At 57.7% G+C, this 19,177-nt stretch overlaps 2 protein-coding genes across 5 annotated transcripts in view; one reads left to right on the plus strand and one right to left on the minus strand.

Annotated features, from left to right (window-relative positions):
- Positions 1 to 717: 717 nt before the first annotated feature.
- Positions 718 to 19,177, minus strand: part of LOC141937258 (uncharacterized) — a 52,298-nt gene continuing 33,838 nt past the window's right edge. Inside the window, exons 1-3 of one of the 4 annotated variants that reach the window (XM_074854835.1) lie at positions 4,038 to 4,131; positions 2,594 to 3,367; positions 718 to 2,453 (exon numbers count right to left, since the gene is read on the minus strand). In XM_074854835.1, coding sequence (XP_074710936.1) covers positions 1,557 to 2,384 — 828 coding nt within the window. In that variant the 5' untranslated portion in view covers positions 2,385 to 2,453; positions 2,594 to 3,367; positions 4,038 to 4,131 and the 3' untranslated portion in view covers positions 718 to 1,556. Of the gene's footprint in view, positions 2,454 to 2,593; positions 3,368 to 4,037; positions 4,132 to 19,177 lie in introns of those variants that run through there. The other 3 variants (XM_074854836.1, XM_074854837.1, XM_074854838.1) reach the window with 3 other exon arrangements.
- LOC141937135 (uncharacterized) lies at positions 2,664 to 13,567 on the plus strand. The gene is made up of 10 exons (XM_074854571.1): positions 2,664 to 2,828; positions 3,935 to 4,120; positions 4,177 to 4,443; positions 6,124 to 6,242; positions 10,508 to 10,569; positions 10,654 to 10,706; positions 10,826 to 10,867; positions 11,109 to 11,149; positions 12,132 to 12,230; positions 12,448 to 13,567. The coding sequence occupies exons 1-10, from the start codon at positions 2,664 to 2,666 to the stop codon at positions 12,506 to 12,508; spliced, it is 1,095 nt and encodes a 364-aa protein (XP_074710672.1). The 3' UTR covers positions 12,509 to 13,567.

The following is a 19,177-nucleotide window of genomic DNA, read 5'->3' on the forward strand; positions in this document are numbered from 1 at the left end:
CCCCCCAAGCTCTGACCCCCTGGGGCGGCTGCACCCTGGGGATCCCCACCCCGGGGGCCCAGGCAGCCCCAGCAGGACGGGGGGGCCGAGGGGACCCCAGTTCAGTAGCAATAAGAGCTGCACCCCGGGGTGGCCCCGCCTCGGCCCCGCCCTTTGTCTGGGGGGACCCAACGTGGGAGAAAGCTCCTGAGCGCGAACAGGCCCCCGCGGCGGAGCGGGGCCCCCGGCGGGGACGGGCTCCTGGCTCCCACCCCCGGACTCGACTCTTTGTACTTTTCATGGCAGAAATAATAAAATATAAAAAAACATTCAGAAATTGTCGTGTGTGATGTGGGACCCGTGTGTGCCCGCAGCGCGGGGCAGCCCCGGGGCGAGGCCCGGTGGCAGAGCCCCCGTCCTCGGCATCGCCCCGGTGGCAGAGCCCCCGTCCTCGGCATCGCCCCAGTGGCAGAGCCCCCGTCCTCGGCATCGCCCCGGTCCCTCCCAGCAGCGCCCAGGCGCGTCCTGCGCCGGCGGCCGAGGGATCCGGATACCGGGGCCAGGCCCGGGGGAACAGCGCGGGGCCGGGGTGGGCTTCCGGGAAGTGACGTGGAAGTTGCAGCAGCCTCATGAGGGGGAAGGTGAGCACAGCACCAGGAGGACGAGGAGAAAGCATCACGGGTGGCGCCCACAGCAAGGCCAGCCGCACGGCGTGTAAGGAGAGACTGAGACTTCTCATGCAGTTTTCATCCGTTTATTTTCCTTCGTTCACGATGAGGCTCTAACAAGCGCCTCCAAGGCCCCGTGGGGGCTGGGGCCCACCCCAGCTGCTGGTGATTCGTGGAAAACCAGATTCTACAACTCCGAGAGAGTTATACAGCAGGTATGGTTACTCCGGCCGGGGTGCAAGGGGATTTCTCCACAAAGCTTGCACCCCCACCGCACGTTTTACCAAAAACTTATCGAGTGTGGCTATACATATTCATTGATTACATAACACAAACATCCATATGCATGAGTGAGGCTGGGTTAGCTCTAGAGGCTGGGGGCAGCAGTTCACGTTCTCTTTGCACCTGCCCATTGCCTCCTGGGGGGCGTCGCCGGGGGTCTTTGGGAGGAAGGCTCACAGTCTTTCTCACCTTGTTTTTTCCCCAGAGCATGCGCAGATTCTCTTGGCCAATTTCTTGAACAATAAAAATATTTTTCAGCCGTTTTACTCATTCTCTTATCTAAGAGAACCAATGGAACTTCTACCATCCGTACATGGCTATCTTTACTCATTACCAGACCCAACTCGTTAGAGCACAGCTGTTTCCCAAGGACAAAACCATGACATTTTGCTGAACACTGCAGTTCTTGGTAGATTTTCACAGTAAACTGCTTTGTTTTGATGGACACAGCAGTCCTTGGTAAAATTCCACAGAACAGTCTGGGCAAGCAGGATTCTTAGCAATATTCAAAAATACTATAACTTGCTAGAAGTAAGTAAATAAGTAAATAAGTCTTAAAAAACAAGTAATCATTTCTCTGTATCACTGGCCTGGTCCTGGTTTCGCCGGCTTCTGGCCACCCCAGCATCACTGGCGGCGTGGGTGCTTGTCGGCTGAAGAGTCCTGGGAGCAGCTGGCCCTCCTCTTGGGGGGGCGCCGGGGCCCCCCGGGTGAGCAGTCCCTGCCCTGGACAGCACTGGAAGGACCTGCCACCACCTGCTCCTCATGGGGCTCCTCCTGCTCTCTGGGGTCGGGGGCAGGAGTGTCCCCCGGGGCGGCGGCAGGGCCAGGGGTGGCGGCGGGGCTGTGCTCCTGCTCCTCGGCAGCCTGGGAGTCCCGGGGCTCCAGCTGCTGCATGAAGCGCTCCCTGCAGTGCTCTGCCACGACGGCGACCAGCTGCTGCACAAACATCACCGTCTGGTGCCGCAGGAAGCGCTGCAGCTTCTGCACCAAGGCCTTCTCGTCCGGCCCGTAGTGGCACAGATGTGAGACGATGGTGGCCTGTGCCAGAAGCACCACCCACCAGCGCTGCCTGTACCTCCCCCGGAGCTGCCGTCTCAGCCAGCGCATCAGGGGCTCCAGGATGTCCCTGCAGTGCCGGAAAAGGCCCGCCCAGACATGGGGCAGAAAGCCACCCACGGGCACTGCGTTGGCAGCCCGCTGCTCGTCCTGGTGGCTGGCAACTGATGCACGGGAGGGGCTCTCCTGGAAAGTCATCTCCAGAAAATCTTCCTCTGACCGCACAGAGTAGATGATGGACTTGGCAGTCTGCCTGCAAAGGGGGCACGACGCTTTCCTGTTGGTCCACCGCACAATGCAGCCCAGGCAGAACTGGTGGAGACAGGGGGTCACATAAGCGGCACCATCTCGGGTGTCGCTGCAGATGAGGCATCTCCACTCGCTCTCTTCAGCCATGTTGGCTTGTTGCGGCAGGCTGGGGAGAGCTGAGGATGAGGAGCTGCTCCCCCTTGCTGGCGTCACACGCTGCAAAATGGAGACAGACCCCGGTCACTCACTGTCCCGGCGAGGGGAGGAAGAAATCCCCAGGCCCCTGGTGAAGGACACCCTCCGGCTCCCCGAGCCCCTTCGCCCACACCGGGGGGGACGGTCCCCGCACAGCTCACCTATGCTGCCGCGAGCGCTCCTGGCAGTGCCCGGCTGCCTGACCCAGGCAGGGCCACGGAAACACAGGGGATGGCTCTGGGACGAGCACCGAGAGCTGCCGACAGCAGCCCCCAAAGCACCACCCAGCACCCGGAGCAGCCTTGCTCGTCCCTCCAGACCTCGCAGACACGCTCGGCAGGAGTCCAGGCACGAACCAGACTGGGCCGGGCACAGGCAGAGCCTGCAGGGAGGGACGTGAGGTCACATTCCATCGCTTGCTGATGTCACAGACCACCGCACGGTGACGTCACAGTGGGCTGCCTGTCTCCATGGCGCTTGCCTGTGTCGGGGCCTGGCTGGCACTGGCACTTGTGCAGATGGAAAACGTAATCGTTCCCCTATTCCTTGAATGAAGAAACGAGCCACTCTTCTATGGCTTGTACCTGTTCCATTGCAAGCACAAGTGGTCTAGAGAAGACACAGCTGAAGCACGGCAGATGAGAAGAAGCCGTCAGTAATCCATGTCAGGAAGCTCAAAAGCAGAGGCACAGTTTGCACAGAAAATGCCCTGGTTATGGCTGAAACACAGTTCTCACTGTCAGAGATTTGTGGAGAGTTGCTCATTACAGGGAACTGACGCCCAAAAAGGGTTTCTCTGCGTTCCTTTCCCTGGTCATCACATACAGCTTAAGTTAAATTTAAACGGCAGTGCAATGGCAAATTCTGTTTGCCTGGAATTCCTCCGTTTGATAAGCTGAGAGACACGTTGGAAGTAAGACTTGAGATGGCAACAGCTGGAATAGTAAAATCTCCTGAAAAACCTGTGAGAAATCGACTCTGACGAGTCGGGGCTTCAGGGGAAGCTGTGATGGACAATGTGGGAGTTTCAGAGCTGTTTATAAGAGGGTTTAGCACCAAGTGTGGAAGAATACTCTTTAAAGAAATGGTGGATTGGAAAAAGATTATTGGATTTGCAAAGTTATGCCAAGCTTTGAGAAACAGTTAAAGCCTGGCTTTAACATCCTGCTTTGTGCATTTCCAGACTCTGGCCCGTGGATCACCCCACCCACCTCCAGCTCGCAGAGGGAGAGATCCTGGTGCTCCTTTTTGTGATAACACTGGCTATGAAACCAGTGCTGACACCTGTGAGAGCTGAAACCTTGCCACGGTACCACATTCAATAAACAGATTAAAGTCTTTGTTTCACCAGGCAGCAACGTTTCAGCTTACCATTTCCCCCACACCTAGAATTAACCCCCTCCAGAATCCCCTCCTGTCCCAGACCAGGCAGAACCCCCCGCAGAGACTCAGTCCCGGTGCTGTGAGCTAACGCCACGCCAGCCGGAACGTTTGGATCACAGATTTCCCCGAACGGCCCGTGCCTCTGCTCCCTTCCTCCCCACGCGCTGCCCCCTGACCCACGCTCGCTGCTGCCGCGTCTCCCACCCGCGGCACTTCCCTCACCTCAGCCCCCTACGGCCGGTTCGGTTCCCGTCGGGGCCGGACGCAGCGGTGCCGAGCACGTGTCCCTCCGCCGCCAGGCCCGGGTGGTGGCGCGGGCCGCACTTCCGGGAAGTGACGCGGCCGCGGGGCACGCCGGGAGCGGGAGGCGCCGGCACGGGGCTCCCGGCGGTCCCGGGGCTGCGGCGCTGCCGGGACCGGTCGCGCTTCGCTCCTCGGCGGCCGCGGGTCGGGGCGTCCCCTGCGCGCTCCTGGGGCCGGCGGGCGCGGCGGGAGGGGGATTCCTGCGCCTTGTCCCGCCGCAGGGGGAGGGGCCCGGCGCGGCCGCTCCGAGCGCCGGGAGGCGGCGGCCCCGACCCTCGCTTCTGAGCCGCGGAACCAGACCCGAGGGCCCCGAGTCACACAGCAGGTACGTCGGTGCGGTCACCGCGGCCGGGGCGCAGGGGGCTTCTCCACAGAGCCTGCACCCCCCCGCCCCCCGCACACTTTACCGGAAACTCCTCGAGTGTGGAGCCACATATTCACTGATCCCGTCACACGGACACCCGTGTGCGTGAGTGAGGCGGCTTCGCTCTAAGGCTGGGGGCAGCAGTTTGTGTTCTCTGTGCACCTGCCCATCGCCTCCTGGGGGGTCTCCGGGGTCTGTTGGAGGAAGGCTCACAGTCCTCCTCACCTGGTACTTTCCTCAGAGCATGTGCAGAGTCTCTCAGCCAGTTTCTTGAACAACAAGAGTGGTTCCCGCTGGTTTACCGCCTCTGTCTTATCTAGAAGCACCAGTATACTAATTTCTACCACCCATACGTGGCTATCTATCCATTAAAAAGGCTAAACTGGTTAGAACCCATCTGCTTTACAGAATCACAGAACCATCGGGGTTGGAAAAGCCCCTGAAGCTCCTCCAGCCCCACCATGAACCTCACACTGACCATTCCCAACCCCACCAGATCCCTCAGCGCTGGGTCAACCCGACTCTTCAACCCCTCCAGGGATGGGGACTCCCCCCCTGCCCTGGGCAGCCCATTCCAACGCCCAACAGCCCCTTCTGGACAGAAATCCTTCCTAAGAGCCAGTCTGACCCTGCCCTGGCGCAGCTTGAGGCCATTCCCTCTTGTCCTGCCGCTGGGTCCTTGGCTCAAGAGACTCCTCCCCCCTCTCTGCACCCTCCTTTCAGGGAGTTGGAGAGGGCCAGGAGGTCTCCCCTCAGCCTCCTCTTCTCAAGGGACAATGCTTTCCAAGGACATATCTGTTATTTTTGCCAAACATAATAGTTCTTGGTAGGTTTCCACAGAAAACCGCTTTGTTTTGATGAACACAGTAGCCCTTGGTGAGCTTCCACAGAACAGTCAGGGCAGGCAGGATTATTAAGCAATACTCAGAAATCATTATAAGTTGCTATAAGTAAATTAAGTTGCAAAGTGGGTGATCATTTCCTTGTATCACACCAAGGGCACCATGAGGAGAACCCCCCCGCCTTGGCCCCGTCCCGACAGCAGCCGGCCACCCTCGAGCGCGCGCTGTCTCCCATCAGTGCGGGTGCTGGCAGCGCCCCAGCGGGGCGGGCGGCGTCTCCAGGGGCTCCTGCCACAGTGGGGAGTCCTGCCGGGGTGCGCTGCCATGGACCCTGGGGGAAATGGCTGCCTGTTCTCTTCTTCCAGAGACCGTGCTGAGGGCTCGGTTGGCTGCTCCTCCCTGGGGTTGTTGCTGGCTGCACTTGCCTCAGGTTTGCGAGGGCTGTCGCTGCCTGGCCTCGTTCTCCTGGCAGTGTGGGTGTCCAGGGACTGGTGGGCACTCACTGGCTTCGGGCAGGAGCTGCTGTGGATGAAGCTTAAGAGGCTAAAAAAAGGTAAAGCGGCTGGAAAACAAAATGGAGGGAATAGAGCTGTAAAGTGCCTCCAGCCACAGACGAGAGACAGGCAGCCTTTCTGCGTGAGGAGGGGTCCCCTGAGTGGTCCTCGGCAGACCCGATCCCCAACGCGCGCCGCAGGGTCTGTGTGTGTACACGGCCGCGGGGAGGGGGGGTGCGTGCGAGGCTGCGTGTCCGGGAAGCCTCGTATCGCAAGAGCTGTAAATCACCGCTGTGTTCTCTTAGGTGGAGGACAGTGAAGCAACTGGAGCTGCAGGAGAGGGAGGGAGGGAGAGAGAAGGAGACCGAGACAGAAGCGTCTGTCCTGGACAGTTCTGTGGGCAGTGCCGACGTCGGGAGCCACGGTCAGTCCCAGGCCATTCGGGGTCATCTGCATCCTGGTCTCTCCCTGCCTGTCTCTGCATCCCCCACCCCTCCAGATCCCCGCCCACCTCTCTGTCTCTGTCGCTCTCTCTCTTCCCCTGTCTATCTGTCTGACTCCCTGTCCCCCTGTCTGGCTTCCTGACCCTTTCTTTTCCTCTGTTGACTTGTCCTTCCCTGTATCTGTGCTCTTCTCTGTTCTTGTGTCCTGCTCCCTGTCCTTTTTTTTCCTACATCCATTTCTGTCCTGCAGCCCATTACCGTTTTTTCATTCTCCAACTCTTTGTCCTGATCTGCATCCCTCTCTTATTCAGCCCTTCTGTCCTGTTCCCTTTCTCTCTCTATGTCCTGCTCCCTGTCCCTCTTTTTCTTGTTCTGAGTCCTGCTCTCTGACCCTATTTCCCTGTTTCTCTGTCCTCCCTCTCCCTCTCGTCCATCTCGCTCCCCTCCTGTGGGTCAGTGTCTCCCTCTCGACATCTATACTCTGTTCACATCCCCTCCTGAGTACCTTTGTGTCCTCGAGCTGCCATCAGGGTCTCTGGGCCCTGCAGCACCTTTCTAGTTCTGTCATGATGCTCCCTGCGAACGTCCTTGTGTTCCACGGCCATCCTTCACCTCTGCAGCAGGTTTTGTATCTTTCCTGTTCTGAGACAGCTCTTCCCCGGGCTCCCACTGTGCTCAGAGCACTCTTACCTTTCCCTCCGCCATGTCCGATGCCTCCCTGGTCCTCCGAGGACATCTGTATCCTGTCCAGATCCCCTCCCAGGTACCTCACTGTGTCAGCCATCCGTTGTTTGCCTCTATATCCACCTTCCTCCCACCTCCCGGAGCCCTCTCGTTCCCTCACGCCCCCTCCCCAGGCCATCCTCGTGCCCCACAGCACCCTTTGAGCTCTGCAGCCCTCTTTGTACAACCCCCCCCCCACCCCGGACTCAGACAGAACCCTCAGGCAGAGTTTCTCTGTGCCCCGGAGCACTCCTTCCGGACTCAGTGCTGTCTCTGTGTAGCTGTTCGTCCCCTGAGGAGATCTGTACACTGCTGGGACACCTTCTTGAGTTTGCATTGTGTCCCAGAGCCGCCTGCTGTCCCTCGGTCACTCTCAGCACCCTGCTCCTGTTGTGATGGTGCCTCCCGGGGCCATCCTCATGCCCCCAGCCCTCTTTTGGCTCTGTAGTGCCCTTTGCACCCTTCTCGCTCCCAGAGAACCTTTCCTGATGCCACCTTAGAACACTCATGGTGTCCTCTGTGCTGGCTAAGACACCTCTGTCCAGTCCCCGGTCCCCTGAGGACACCTGTAGTCTGTTCAGATCCCCTCTGGACGACTCGATCGTGTCCTTGAGTGTTCCTTTGGCTGTTCTCCTCAGAACCTCTGCTGCAGTCACGACGCCTCCCGAGGTCTCGGATGTTCCCTGCAGCACACTTTTAGCACTGTAAGCCCCCTTTGTCGCAATCACACTGCTCCTAAGATCTCTGTTCCCAAAAATGAGCTTTCTTTTTCTTCTCTGTGCCATCTAGGAGACCTTCCTTGTGCTCCACAGAATTTTGGTAGCACTTTGCCTCCCTTTTGATCCCTCTTAGGATGAGCCCTGTGTTCCCAGTCACCGTGCCTCCTCTGAGACCTTTGTGTACCACAGCCCTGTTTTAGCTCTGTAGCAGACTTTGGTCTTCTCTCGTTCCCTCCGAAACCCGCCCTTGGGTTTCTTTGCATCTCAGAGCACTCTTATTATCATCCTTTCTGCCATCTCAGGTGTCTCTGTTTGGTCCCTGGCCTCCCAAGGACATCTGTACTCTGTTCAGATCCCCTCCAGACTCCCTCCTTGTGTCCCTGAGCCTCCTTGGGTGTCTTTGGCCTCATCAGGACCCCTCTAAGGGTGTCATGATGCCTGTTGATGCCTTCAAGGTTGCCCTTGGCAGACTTAGAGCCTTTTGTAGCAGAGCTCACACCTCTCTTGTTCCATCAGGGAATTTCCCGAGTCCGTATCTGTGACCCAGCCCATTCATTCTGTCCTCTCTTCCCTTTAGCCATGCCTCTATTCATTCCCTGGCCCTCTGATGACACGTCTACTTGGTTCAGATCCCCTCTGGATTTAATTGCCACATCCCCAATCCTTTTTCAATCTCTCTGGCTCCCTCGGGACAGTTCTCCCAGTCACGATGCCTCCCAAGACCTTCCTTGTGCTCCATTTCCATCTTGTAGCAGTTTAGGTGGGGCTCTGAGCCCCAGAACCCTCCTTTGTTCCTCCATGCTCTCTAGGATTCCAGCGTTCAGTCCCTGGCCACCCCAGACCATCTGCACTCTGCTCTGATGATCACCCGAGTTCCTCCTTGTCATCCCTAAGCCGCCTTTTATCCATCAGCCCCTCTCCTCACGGGCACGATGCCACCCGAGACCTTCCTCGATCTCCACAGCACCTTGTAGCTCTTGATCTCCCATTCTCTCTCTCTCTCGTTCTGTCAGCTCCTCCTTTCTTTGCTCTGCAGTGCTCCTCGCTCCTTTATCCTTCTCTCGGCCGTCGAGGGTGTCTCCCTTTGATTGTTCTCACAGAATCACAGAATCATCCAGGTTGGAAAGGACCTTGAAGATCATCTAGTCCAACCGTTAACCCAGCACTGACAGATCCCAACTCCACCAGATCCCTCAGCGCTGGGTCAACCTGACTCTTCAACCCCTCCAGGGATGGGGACCCCCCCATGCCCTGGGCAGCCCATTCCAACGCCCAACAGCCCCTTCTGGACAGAAATCCTTCCTAATATCTAGTCTAAACCTTCCCTGGCACAACTTGAGGCCATTCCCTCTTGTCTTATTGCTCACTACTTGGCTCAAGAGACTCCTCCCCCCTCTCTGCACCCTCCTTTCAGGGAGTTGGAGAGGGCCAGGAGGTCTCCCCTCAGCCTCCTCTTCTCCACACTAAACCCCCCCAGTTCCCTCAGCCGCTCCCCATCAGACCTGTGCTCCAGACCCTGCACCAGCTCCGTTGCCCTTCTCTGGCCACGCTCGAGTCATTCAAGGGCCTTTTTGGAGGGAGGGGCCCAAAACTGAACCCACTCATTGAGGGGCGGCCTCACCAGTGCCAAGTACAGGGGTCAGATCCCTTCCCTGTCCCTGCTGGCCACGCTGGTGCTGATACAAGCCAGGATGCCATTGGCCTTCTTGGCCACCTGGGCACACTGCTGGCTCCTGTTCAGCCGGCTGTCAATCACCCCCCCCAGGTCCCTCTCTGACTGGCAGCTCTCCAGCCACTCCTCCCCAAGCCTGTAGTGCTGCTGGGGGTTGTTGTGGCCCAAGTGCAGCACCTGGCATTTGGCCTTAGTGAAGCTCATCCAGTTGCCCTCAGCCCATCTCTCCAGCCTGTCCAGATCTCTCTGCAGACCCTCCCTACCCTCGAGCAGATCAACACTCCCACCCAACTTGGTGTCATCTGCAAACTGACTGAGGGTGCACTCGATCCCCTCGTCTAGATCATCAATAAAGATGTTAAACAGGAGTGGCCCCAAAACCGAGCCCTGGGGGACACCACTCGTGACCGGCCGTCAACTGGATTTAACTCCGTTCACCACCACTCTTTGGGCCCGGCCATCAGCCAGGTTTTTACCCAGTGAAGCGTGTGCCCATCCAAGCCTCAGTCATCTCAGTCATCTGCAGTTTGCCCAGATGCCCTCCTGAGGCTCCAAGGCCCTCACTGGGTTTTTTCTTACCCTGCCCCCTCCCCATCCCTCTGCTCTCTATAATAATGTCTTCCAAGTCCTGTCTCGTACTCCACAGCACTCTTGTAGCGCTTTAGCTCCCTTTTGATTTTATTTTTTTGTGCTCTTCAGAGCGCTCTTGTCTTACTTATTGCCGTGTCAGTCCGCACGTGTATCTGGGTTGGAACTGCTCTGCCTGGGGGCATAGCAATGTCAGGCAGGGGAAGAATAACAGTAAGAGTTTATAGTTAATGCTGATATGCCCAGACTGTTTAGTTACAGACTGTACAGACCCCTCGGAGCCAGTAACCCCCAGGCAAGAATGTCAAGGGGGTGACCAGAGCTCGCTGTGAGAGGCTCCTCGAGTGGTAGTCGAACAGATGGAATCCCAAAGCTGTTAAGGCTTTTATGTGTAGGGCTTAATGCTGGCTTGTTTTTTGTGTTTTTTTTTCATGGCAGGCTGTAGTTGGGACTCTAGATGGTGTTCCTAAATGAAGTCAAGACCTCTGGAATTGTCAAGCTGTCACTCAGCATCCAGGTGTCTTGCTTAAATTTTTTTTTTCAGGTGCAGAAGGACGATATGTGCACCAAGGAGCGAGACAGCGGCGAGCGGAGGGCCGTGGGGAGGTGGGTCAGCGCGCGCTGTGGGAGGGAAGCTGTGGCCGGCGGTTACATGACTGGCTTACAGGTCTGGGATTTTTTATTTTGAAGGCACGAAGCAACGAGCAAAGCAGCGTATCGGCGCTGGGGGTGACTCAGGCGAGGTGAGACGCGTGGGCTGAAGCCACAGTTGTTTTTCAGGGGTATTGTTTTCACAGAAAATTACCAACAATACCCCTTGTTGGCGAAGTTAGAAACACCCCTTGTTGTTTGTGTCTCACAGGTGGTGCCCAAGCCTCAACGTGGCGACCTGGAAACATCAGAGGTGGGGTGGGCGAGCGGCCAAGGCGTGAAGGAGCAGGAGACGGACGCGGTGCGGGCAGCCGCGGTGCCAGGCGGTGTCTCAGCACGTGTCTCTCGCTTCGGTTTTGGCAGGTGCCGCCTGTAGCCCTGGAGGGGCGAAGCCGCGCACCGGTGAGGGGTCCGGGAAGGTGGGAGCTGGGTCGGGGTTTAGGAGCAGAGAATCACGTGGCAGCTCGATTCAGCGTTTCCCTGTGGTTTTGCAGGTGCCACGCAGGGAGCCTTTGGAATCGGATGAGCATTTGAGGTGAGCTGGGCTCGTGAAGGGGAGCGCGGGGCTGGTGATTTCTTGCAAGCACAACGGTAGTTTTCTGGTGTTTGCTATCGTAGGTGCCACAAGCCGTGATGGCCGCAGCCTCTGACACCGGAGTTGGTGCGGAGCAGGGCAGTGGAAAGCCCCGTGGCTTTTGAGGTGGAGGTGTTGTGGCAGAGGCGTGTCAGCTGACGTGATGCCAACGGCTGGCACTGGTGTTTTTGCAGATGATGAAGAGGAACGTGGCAGCTGCAGGAATAGCCTGGTTAGCTGATGTGGGTTTTGTGGAGGACGGATTCAGGCCCCCCAGCCCTCTGACAGCTAAGCTGGGGATCAGGGACCGCTGCTCTACAGCGTGTAATTTTGACTTCAGTTGGAAAGAGACTTTCCAAAATGGAAAACTTTCCCATTCAAGTTTCATTTTATGAACTTCCCATCAGAGTGAATCCTCAGAGATAATGTACTTGGCAGTAGAAGTCATAGTAACAAGTCTTTTCACTGTCTTTAAAAAAAAAAAAAAATTCCTTCCAAAGTGCGGAGCACAGCACATCTTCCAAAAGCGGATGGCATCACTGGTCTTTGGGTTCTCAGCTGTAAGAGTCGAGATGTCACAAAAACGTGTTCTCCTGCAGCGCACCCAAAAGCAGCAAATCTGCCAGGCCTTTTTGGTAGCCTTAAGTGCTGCAGCGCTGGGGATTTGATTTTTTTTTTCCCTAAAAGTAAAACCACATGGGGGATCTTTTCTCACTGATTTTTCTATCAAATGAAACAAGAAAAAAAGTTAAAATTGTATAATTTACAAATTGCATTGTTTAAACTGTCAGTGCCAAACAGCTACAGCGTGTCGTTTGTTGGGTGAGCTGAGGCAGTGAGCTGTTTGTTCTGAATGTTTAAGAAGAGGTAACTGAATGTTACGGGCTTTTTTCCTGATGTTTTGTTGGGGTGCTCTGAAGTCCTGTATTTCTGTCTCACTCAGCGGTGCGTTTCCGTGGCAGTTCAGCAGCGTCTCGTGGGCGGTGCAGCTGGCCAGACGTCCCTGCTGGTTACGGAACACACCAGCCCCCCTCGTCAAGGGGTAAGTGTGTGTTTTGGAGACGGACAGTGCGATGGTGTCAGCTCACAGCCGGGCGAGTCAGGGCAATGCAAAAGGAGAATCAAATACTTACACATCTAATAAAAACACTTCTATAAAATATGCCCACCTTTGTACTAAAGAGTGAAGGACTGAGCTTTATTCTTTTTTTTTTTATTTTACTCTTTAACATTTTACATTTCTGCTTTTCTTGACCCAGCAGGATGTGCAGCAGCAGCAGCAGCAGCGTGAGGGCCGCGGCTGTCGCGGCGGATCCGTGAGCTGGAGGTTCTGAGGACGGTACGACCTCGTCCTGCAGCCTCGCAGGGTTCCCTCCCTGCAGCCCAGTAAGGATGGGATGAGACATTCCGACACCAGCAAGAGCATTTGCTTTTATGGGCAGAACATGCTCAAAATCGTATCAGTTGGCCTGACTAGTGATTTGAAGAGTTGAAACCGCTCCGGCCTTGCCAGGGTGCTGTACGTGGGGCTGAGCTGTTACACAGAGTCCTCCCGAGCTCCACTGCTCTCCTGTCCCTTATTCTGATGGAACTTTCTTCTGTGTTATTTTTTTTAAGATGCTAGAATAGGATTTGGGGTTTTTGTTTTTCAGATGTGTTGTTGTAACTCTGGTGACGCTCGATAGCTCCCCTCCACACCCCGGGCCAGGTTTGCCCGCCGGCCGTTAACCCCCTGACAGCAGGGCCAGCCCTGTGTCGCTGCCACGGCACAAAAATACCCCAAACCCCCTGATTCTGGGTCTGCAATGGGAGGAAAAAAACCAATTTTTTGGGGAAAAAAACCTTCAATTTGGGGCTCCTGGGAAAGCCAAATCTGCCTGGATTTGTGCAGCTGGAGAGGAGAAAATCTGCCATTTTCATGGACAAAACCAAAATTCACCAATTTTTATGTTGTGGAGAAGTGCTGAAAAAAACCAAAATGGAATATTTTGGAAAAGCAAAAAACCCCAATTTTTGTATTACAGAAGAGCAAAAAAAAGAAACCCCAGACCCAGTTTGGGGTGAGACATGGGCTGTTTGAGGGGCGTTGCTGGGGGTTCTCTGGTGCGGATTATCGGTGCAGGTCAGTTCTCCGGAGCGGATCATCTGTTGGGGCTGTCCCAGGTGAGTGATCTGCTGCGGGTTACCCCGGGTGAACCCCCTGGTGTGGGTCATCCCCACCCGTGTCCCCCCACACCTGTCTCTACCCTCCTGCCGTGTCCACCCCAGGTTTCCCCCCACCCCCACATGAGGTTTTTTTTCCCCACACAAGGTGGGGGAGGGTGGTTTGTGGTGGGTGATGTTTTTTTCTTTTAAATTATTAAACTCTTTCCATCTCAACCCATGAGTTTTCTCACTTTCCCCTCCCCGTTCTCTCCCCGTCCCGCTGGTGGGGCTGTGAGCGAGCGGTCGTGTGGTGCTCAGTGTCCAGCCCTGCCCGGCTGATGCTTCAGGCTCTCCTTGTTATTGCCACCACCCCGATGGGCCGTCCTCGTTCTTCACTGCTGCTTCCTAGTGCCTGTTGCTCCGTAAGCAGCAGCGCTCGCGCTGTGCCCGCAGACCCGTCTGCCGACCTCTGGGACGTAACTGCCAAAGAGAAAGAGCGAAGCGGCCCCGGCACAATCTGCAGCCGTTCTGCCTCTGAAGGGACCCGCTGGCCCTTCTCCTGCCCCTTCCTCTGCCCAGCTGGGTTGTTGCAGAAGCTGCTCCACACCCTGGGGTTCCTTCTTAGGCTGTCGGCTTTGCCCTGTGGGACGCAGGCAGCCTGGAGAGCTTTACCCCACGTCCTTCCTTTCCCCTTTGGGCAGCCGCTTTCTTGGGGGTGAGGGGCCGGGACGGCACCAGGCCGCTGCCCGCTCCAGTCGGAGGAAGAGGCTGTTCTCTGGGCACCCGGCGCAGGGCAAGCGCAGGGACGTTCTGCGCTGCCGGTGGCTCTTCCTGAGGGAGCTGTGCTCTGGTTTGAGCAGAAAAAGGTGTTGGTCCCAGGCAGCTGCGTATCGCCGTGCACAGCTATTTGGCCGGTGTCTTGCTTGTTTGAGTAAACGTGTATTTCTTGCCTTGCAGTCCTGCTGACAGGTCAGAGGTTGGAGTTACAAAAGCCTTTTGCCATCAAAGCAAGATGACCGCTAGATATCTACCAGCACTGGATGTCAGCCGTGTCTCTAGCTGCAAAGGGCTGGCAGGCCAGGAGATAGCTAGAGGGGTCTCGGTTAAAGAAAGCGAGGGTCGAAGTGTGTGTTTGAAGGAGGTGAATCAGGCAGCCGAAGGCACTGAGCTGCTCGCCTGACCCACAGGTGGAACAGCCCCTCCAGCCCACCGAGTATCGTGTGGTGCAGGCAGCAAAGCGCTCGCTGGCAGGAGCAAAGACAGAAGCTCCCGGGCTCTGTGGTCACCTGCCAAGGACATCTCACAGACCAACGTGCCTCTTCGCTTTCCCCGCTGCACGGCTCGCTGCGCGCTGGGAAGGAACTTTGTGCGGCGTCTCTTCTCGAAGTGACTGTGTGAGTTATCGAAGCCAACTGGGGGAGTTTCATGAAGGCCAAATGCCGGGCGCTGCACTTGGGCCACAACAACCCCCAGCAGCGCTACAGGCTTGGGGAGGAGTGGCTGGAGAGCTGCCGGTCAGAGAGGGACCTGGGGGGGGTGATTGACAGCCGGCTGAACATGAGCCAGCAGTGTGCCCAGGTGGCCAAGAAGGCCAATGGCATCCTGGCTTGTATCAGCACCAGCGTGGCCAGCAGGGACAGGGAAGGGATCTGACCCCTGTACTTGGCACTGGTGAGGCCGCCCCTCAATGAGTGGGTTCAGTTTTGGGCCCCTCCCTCCAAAAAGGCCCTTGAATGACTCGAGCGTGGCCAGAGAAGGGCAACGGAGCTGGTGCAGGGTCTGGAGCACAGGTCTGATGGGGAGCGGCTGAGGGAACTGGGGGGGTTTAGTCTGGAGAAGAGGAGGCTGAGGGGAGACCTCCTGGCCCTCTACAGCTACCTGAAAGGAGGGTGCAGAGAGGGGGGAGGAGTCTCTTGAGCCAAGGGACCAGCACCAGGCCAAGAGGGAATGGCCTCAAGCTGCGCCAGGGCAGGGTCAGACTGGCTCTTAGGAAGGATTTCTGTCCAGAAGGGGCTGTTGGGCGTTGGAATGGGCTGCCCAGGGCAGGGGGGGAGTCCCCATCCCTGGAGGGGTTGAAGAGTCGGGCTGACCCAGCGCTGAGGGATCTGGTGGGGTTGGGAACGGTCAGGGTGAGGTTCATGGTGGGGCTGGAGGAGCTTCAGGGGCTTTTCCAACCTCCATGATTCTGGGATTCTGTGACAGGCCCTGCCCAGGAAGCCTCGTGTGGATGCAGGAGCAGAGCCCTGGTAGCACAGAGGTGAGGAAAAGTGCAAACAGCACAGCGGACCCGCGGGTCCCCGGCGCGTCACCGCTCCCGTGCAGCTCAGCCGCTGGCCCCGGCTCTGATGGGCCGCGCTGGCACAAAGCCGCTTCCCGACGCTTCCCTCCCGCCGTCAGCACATGGTCTGTGCTGCCCCCCGCTGCCCCCCGCTGCCCCCCGCTGCCCCCCGCTGCCCCCCGCTGCCCCCCGCTGCCCCGGGGGAGCCGCCGCCGGGGGGGGGGGCGGGGGGGGCGGCCCCGGGCGTCGTTTCCGCTGCCGGGAGCGCTCGGGAGGGGCGAGACGGGGCGATGGCGCCACCTGGCGGCCGCGCTGGGAGCTGCAGCCCCGGCCCCGCGCTGCGATCGGTGCTGCGGGGCGGGGCCGCCGCGCTCGCCGCTGCCTCCCGGTGAGGAACCGCCGCCGGCGGGCGCTTGGGGCAGCGCCGGTGCCGCCCCTGGGCAAGCGCCGCCCGCCTCAGGGGCGAAATGCGGAGCCGCAGCCCGGCGTTCGCCGGGGCCACCGGGGAGGGGACCGAGCCCCTTCGGCGGGGCGGGGTGTTTGCGCCCGGCGGGGGCGGCCCGGGAAGCTTCACCCCGCCGCTGCGGCAGGTCCCGTTCCGCTGGGGGCGAGCCGGGCCGGGGCAGCCCCGGGAGTTACCGAGAGCCGGTAGAGGGGAGGAGGGGCAGGAGGCGGGCGCCCCCCCGGGGGCAGTCGCCGGGCGCCTCCGCAACTCGCCAGAGCTCCCCCGGAGCCGGCTCTGGCCCCGCTCGCCCGCTGCAGCTGCCCCGAGCTCCAGCACCTGCCCTGAAGCCTGTCCCGTAGCCCCGGGCCACCCCAAGCCCTGTGGCGAGGGCAGCAGGCTGGCCCCCGGTGCGTCTGCAGAAGCCCCGGTGGAAGGGGGGGCTCCGGCCGGGGGCGATCTCCGGCAATAACGGTCAGTGCTGCCTCTTTCCCACTCGCTGAGGCCGCGCTGGTCCGTTCCTGCCCTGGGGATGCCGTTGACTGCGCCCGCCTTGGGCTTGCGTGGGGTGTCTCTGCCTGGCCCTGCACTTCTCACGGCACGGGGACAAAAAGGGACAGGCAGAGACTTGTGGCTGCGGCCAGCGGACAGGAGCTGCCGTGGCTGGAGCTGGAGAGGCCAGAGAAATGGAAAGAAGGAGAAAATCAAGGCCATCTGGGCAGCACCCGCCTCCCACTGCAGACGAGAGAGCCTGCCTCTCTGGGTGAGGAAGGAGCCCTCCTCACACCCTGCAGCAGGCCAGACCGCCAGCGGGCACCCAGGGGCTGTTGTGTCACCCCAGGGGCTGTGTGTGTCACCCCGAGGGCGGTACGGCCGCGTAGTGCGCGAGCGAGCGAGGCTGCGTGTGTCGGAAACCGCATCTTGCAAGAGCTGAGAGACGCCCGCGGGTGCTTTTAGGGGGAGGACAGCCAGGCCACTGGTGCTATGGAAGAGGAAGGGAGGAGAAGGAGAACGAAGGGTCTGAAGTGGCAAATGTCCCTGGCAGCGCTGAGAGCGACGGCTGCGGTGAGTCCTGGGACCTGGGGGCCCCGTCACCCCTCCTGTGCTTTTTGGGCCCTCCCCTGTCCCCCTCTACCCAACGCTGCTGTGATTTTCTTTGTTTCCCTTTACCTCTGCTCTCCTCTCTCCTTCTCTCCTGCTCCCTCTCCATCTTTCTCTGTCTTCTAGCTTTCCCTCTTTCTTTTTCTCTATATGCCTTTGTCCTGCTCCCTCTCCTTCCTTTTTTTCATCCTCTGTCTCTCTCCTGCAGCCTACTGCTCTTTTTTTCCTTTTCCAGTTCTTTGTCCTGATCGGCATCAGTCTCTTTTCCCCCACAACTTCTCTGGCCTGTTCCCTGACGTTCTTTTCCTCTCTGTGCCTGTCTGTGCTGCTCCATATCCCTGCCTTTCTGTCTCCCTGCCTCCTTCTCTTCCTCCATCTATCCCATAATCTCGCTCACTGCTGCCCTCCCGGCCCCCTGTATCTCACTGTCCCCATCCTCCCCGCTGTTCACCTCGCCCTCTCTCTGACACTTTGGGCTGCTCCCTGTCCCGACTATTGATGGCTTCATCTCTCTGTCTTGTTCTCTGTTCCTGTCTCCTCTCGTGTTCCACCTCTCTCATTCCCTCTGCTGCTCTTGTTGGTTCCAGGCCAGCATCCTGCTCCCTGTCCCTCTCTCCCTTCTGCAGTCGTCTGCTGCTCTCTGGCTCCATGTCCCTCACCCGCCTTCTGGACCCCTCTGTCCTGCCTCCTCTCTCTCCTGATCCCTCTGGCCTGCTGCCCATCGCTGCCTTGACGTTCTTTCTCCACCTCTCTGCCTCGCTCCTGTCCCTCTCCTCATCTCTTGGGTTCTACTGTTTCTTTCTCCATCACTGCCTCGCTCTCTGTCCCTTTTCTCTTCTCTCTGTCCTCCAGCCTCTCCCGAACATTTTGCCTGTTGCTCCATACCACTCCCTGTCCCGTTGTTTCCCGGAATAACCCCATTATTAGGATTATACAACCTGTCCTGCTCCGTGGCCTTTCCCCTTCACCCTCCAGCCCATCACGGGCTTTTCTTTCTCCCTCTCTTTGTCCCGATCCCTCTCCCTTTCTCCCTCTCTCCTTTCTCATCCCCTCGGTCCCTCTGCCCTGTTTACCATCTCTTTCTCTCCCTCTCTCCCACCTTCCTTTCCCCCCACATTTGATTTCTCTCTCTCTGTTCTTTCTACTCCCCACTCATCATTATCTCTCTCCCTCCGTCTTGCTCCCTGACCCAGTTTTTCTTCCACCCTGTCCCTGCAGGACTCCTCATTCCTTTTCTAGTGATTTCTCCAGCTCTACTTCCCTCACGTCCTCCCACCCCTTTTTGGCTTCCCAGCCCTTTTCAAACTCTAACGCCCCTCAGACCTCGCACCACGTTTCGGCATCTACTTTTTTCTGACCTACTTTTGCCCTCCAGCCTACACTTGCAATCCGGCCTTCCAGCCCTTTTCGGCCTCCGCTTTTTTCTGGCCTCTATTTCCCTTCCAGCCTCCCTTGCTGACCTCCTGCAGCTTTTCAGCCCCCCGTTTATTCAGGCCTTTATGTTCTCTTTGAACTTCCGACCCTTTTTTGCCCGCTCAGCCCTTTTCTGTCTCCCACCCCTTTTTGCACTCCACAATTTTCTGCCCTTTACTTGCCCTCTGGCCTTACACCTGCAGAAGAATTTTAAATGTAACCTCTGGTATATTTGAAATAGAATTTAAGGCCTAGTGAAATGCGTTCAGGACTGAGCTATCTTGTAATATTACCAAGGCAACCGGAATGGTGCTCAACAGGCCTGAGAAGTGTTCTTAGCCTGCTGCTTGTACAGTCCCAACCCACGGCTGGTTTAAAACCTGGTCAAGCTGATCCTATAGAGACAGTTTTAACAAAGGGTGGTTAATTGACTAAACACAGGGGTTTTGCTAGATTAAGAGAATTCAGTATGTAGAAACTGCTCGCTCTACCTAAGCTTTTAATAGAACATCTTGAAGTCTTTCTCAAAATTGTGTGAGATGAAAACTAGTGGAGGAAAGATGAAGATGATAACCCAAAAGATGACCCTGAAACTGAAACAAGGATTGGA

Source organism: Strix uralensis, chromosome 38 (assembly GCF_047716275.1).
Source record: "Strix uralensis isolate ZFMK-TIS-50842 chromosome 38, bStrUra1, whole genome shotgun sequence".
NCBI classification, from domain to species: domain Eukaryota; kingdom Metazoa; phylum Chordata; class Aves; order Strigiformes; family Strigidae; genus Strix; species Strix uralensis.

Bases quoted from the DNA above. Each gene is read 5' to 3' on its own strand.
- LOC141937135 (XM_074854571.1), top strand. From the start codon at position 2,664: ATGGCTCTGGGACGAGCACCGAGAGCTGCCGACAGCAGCCCCCAAAGC. The intron at 2,829-3,934 runs GTGAGGTCACAT...TTTGGATCACAG, and splicing joins CAGAGCCTGCAGGGAGGGAC to ATTTCCCCGAACGGCCCGTG. The intron at 4,121-4,176 runs GTGGTGGCGCGG...GCACGCCGGGAG, and splicing joins CCCTCCGCCGCCAGGCCCGG to CGGGAGGCGCCGGCACGGGG.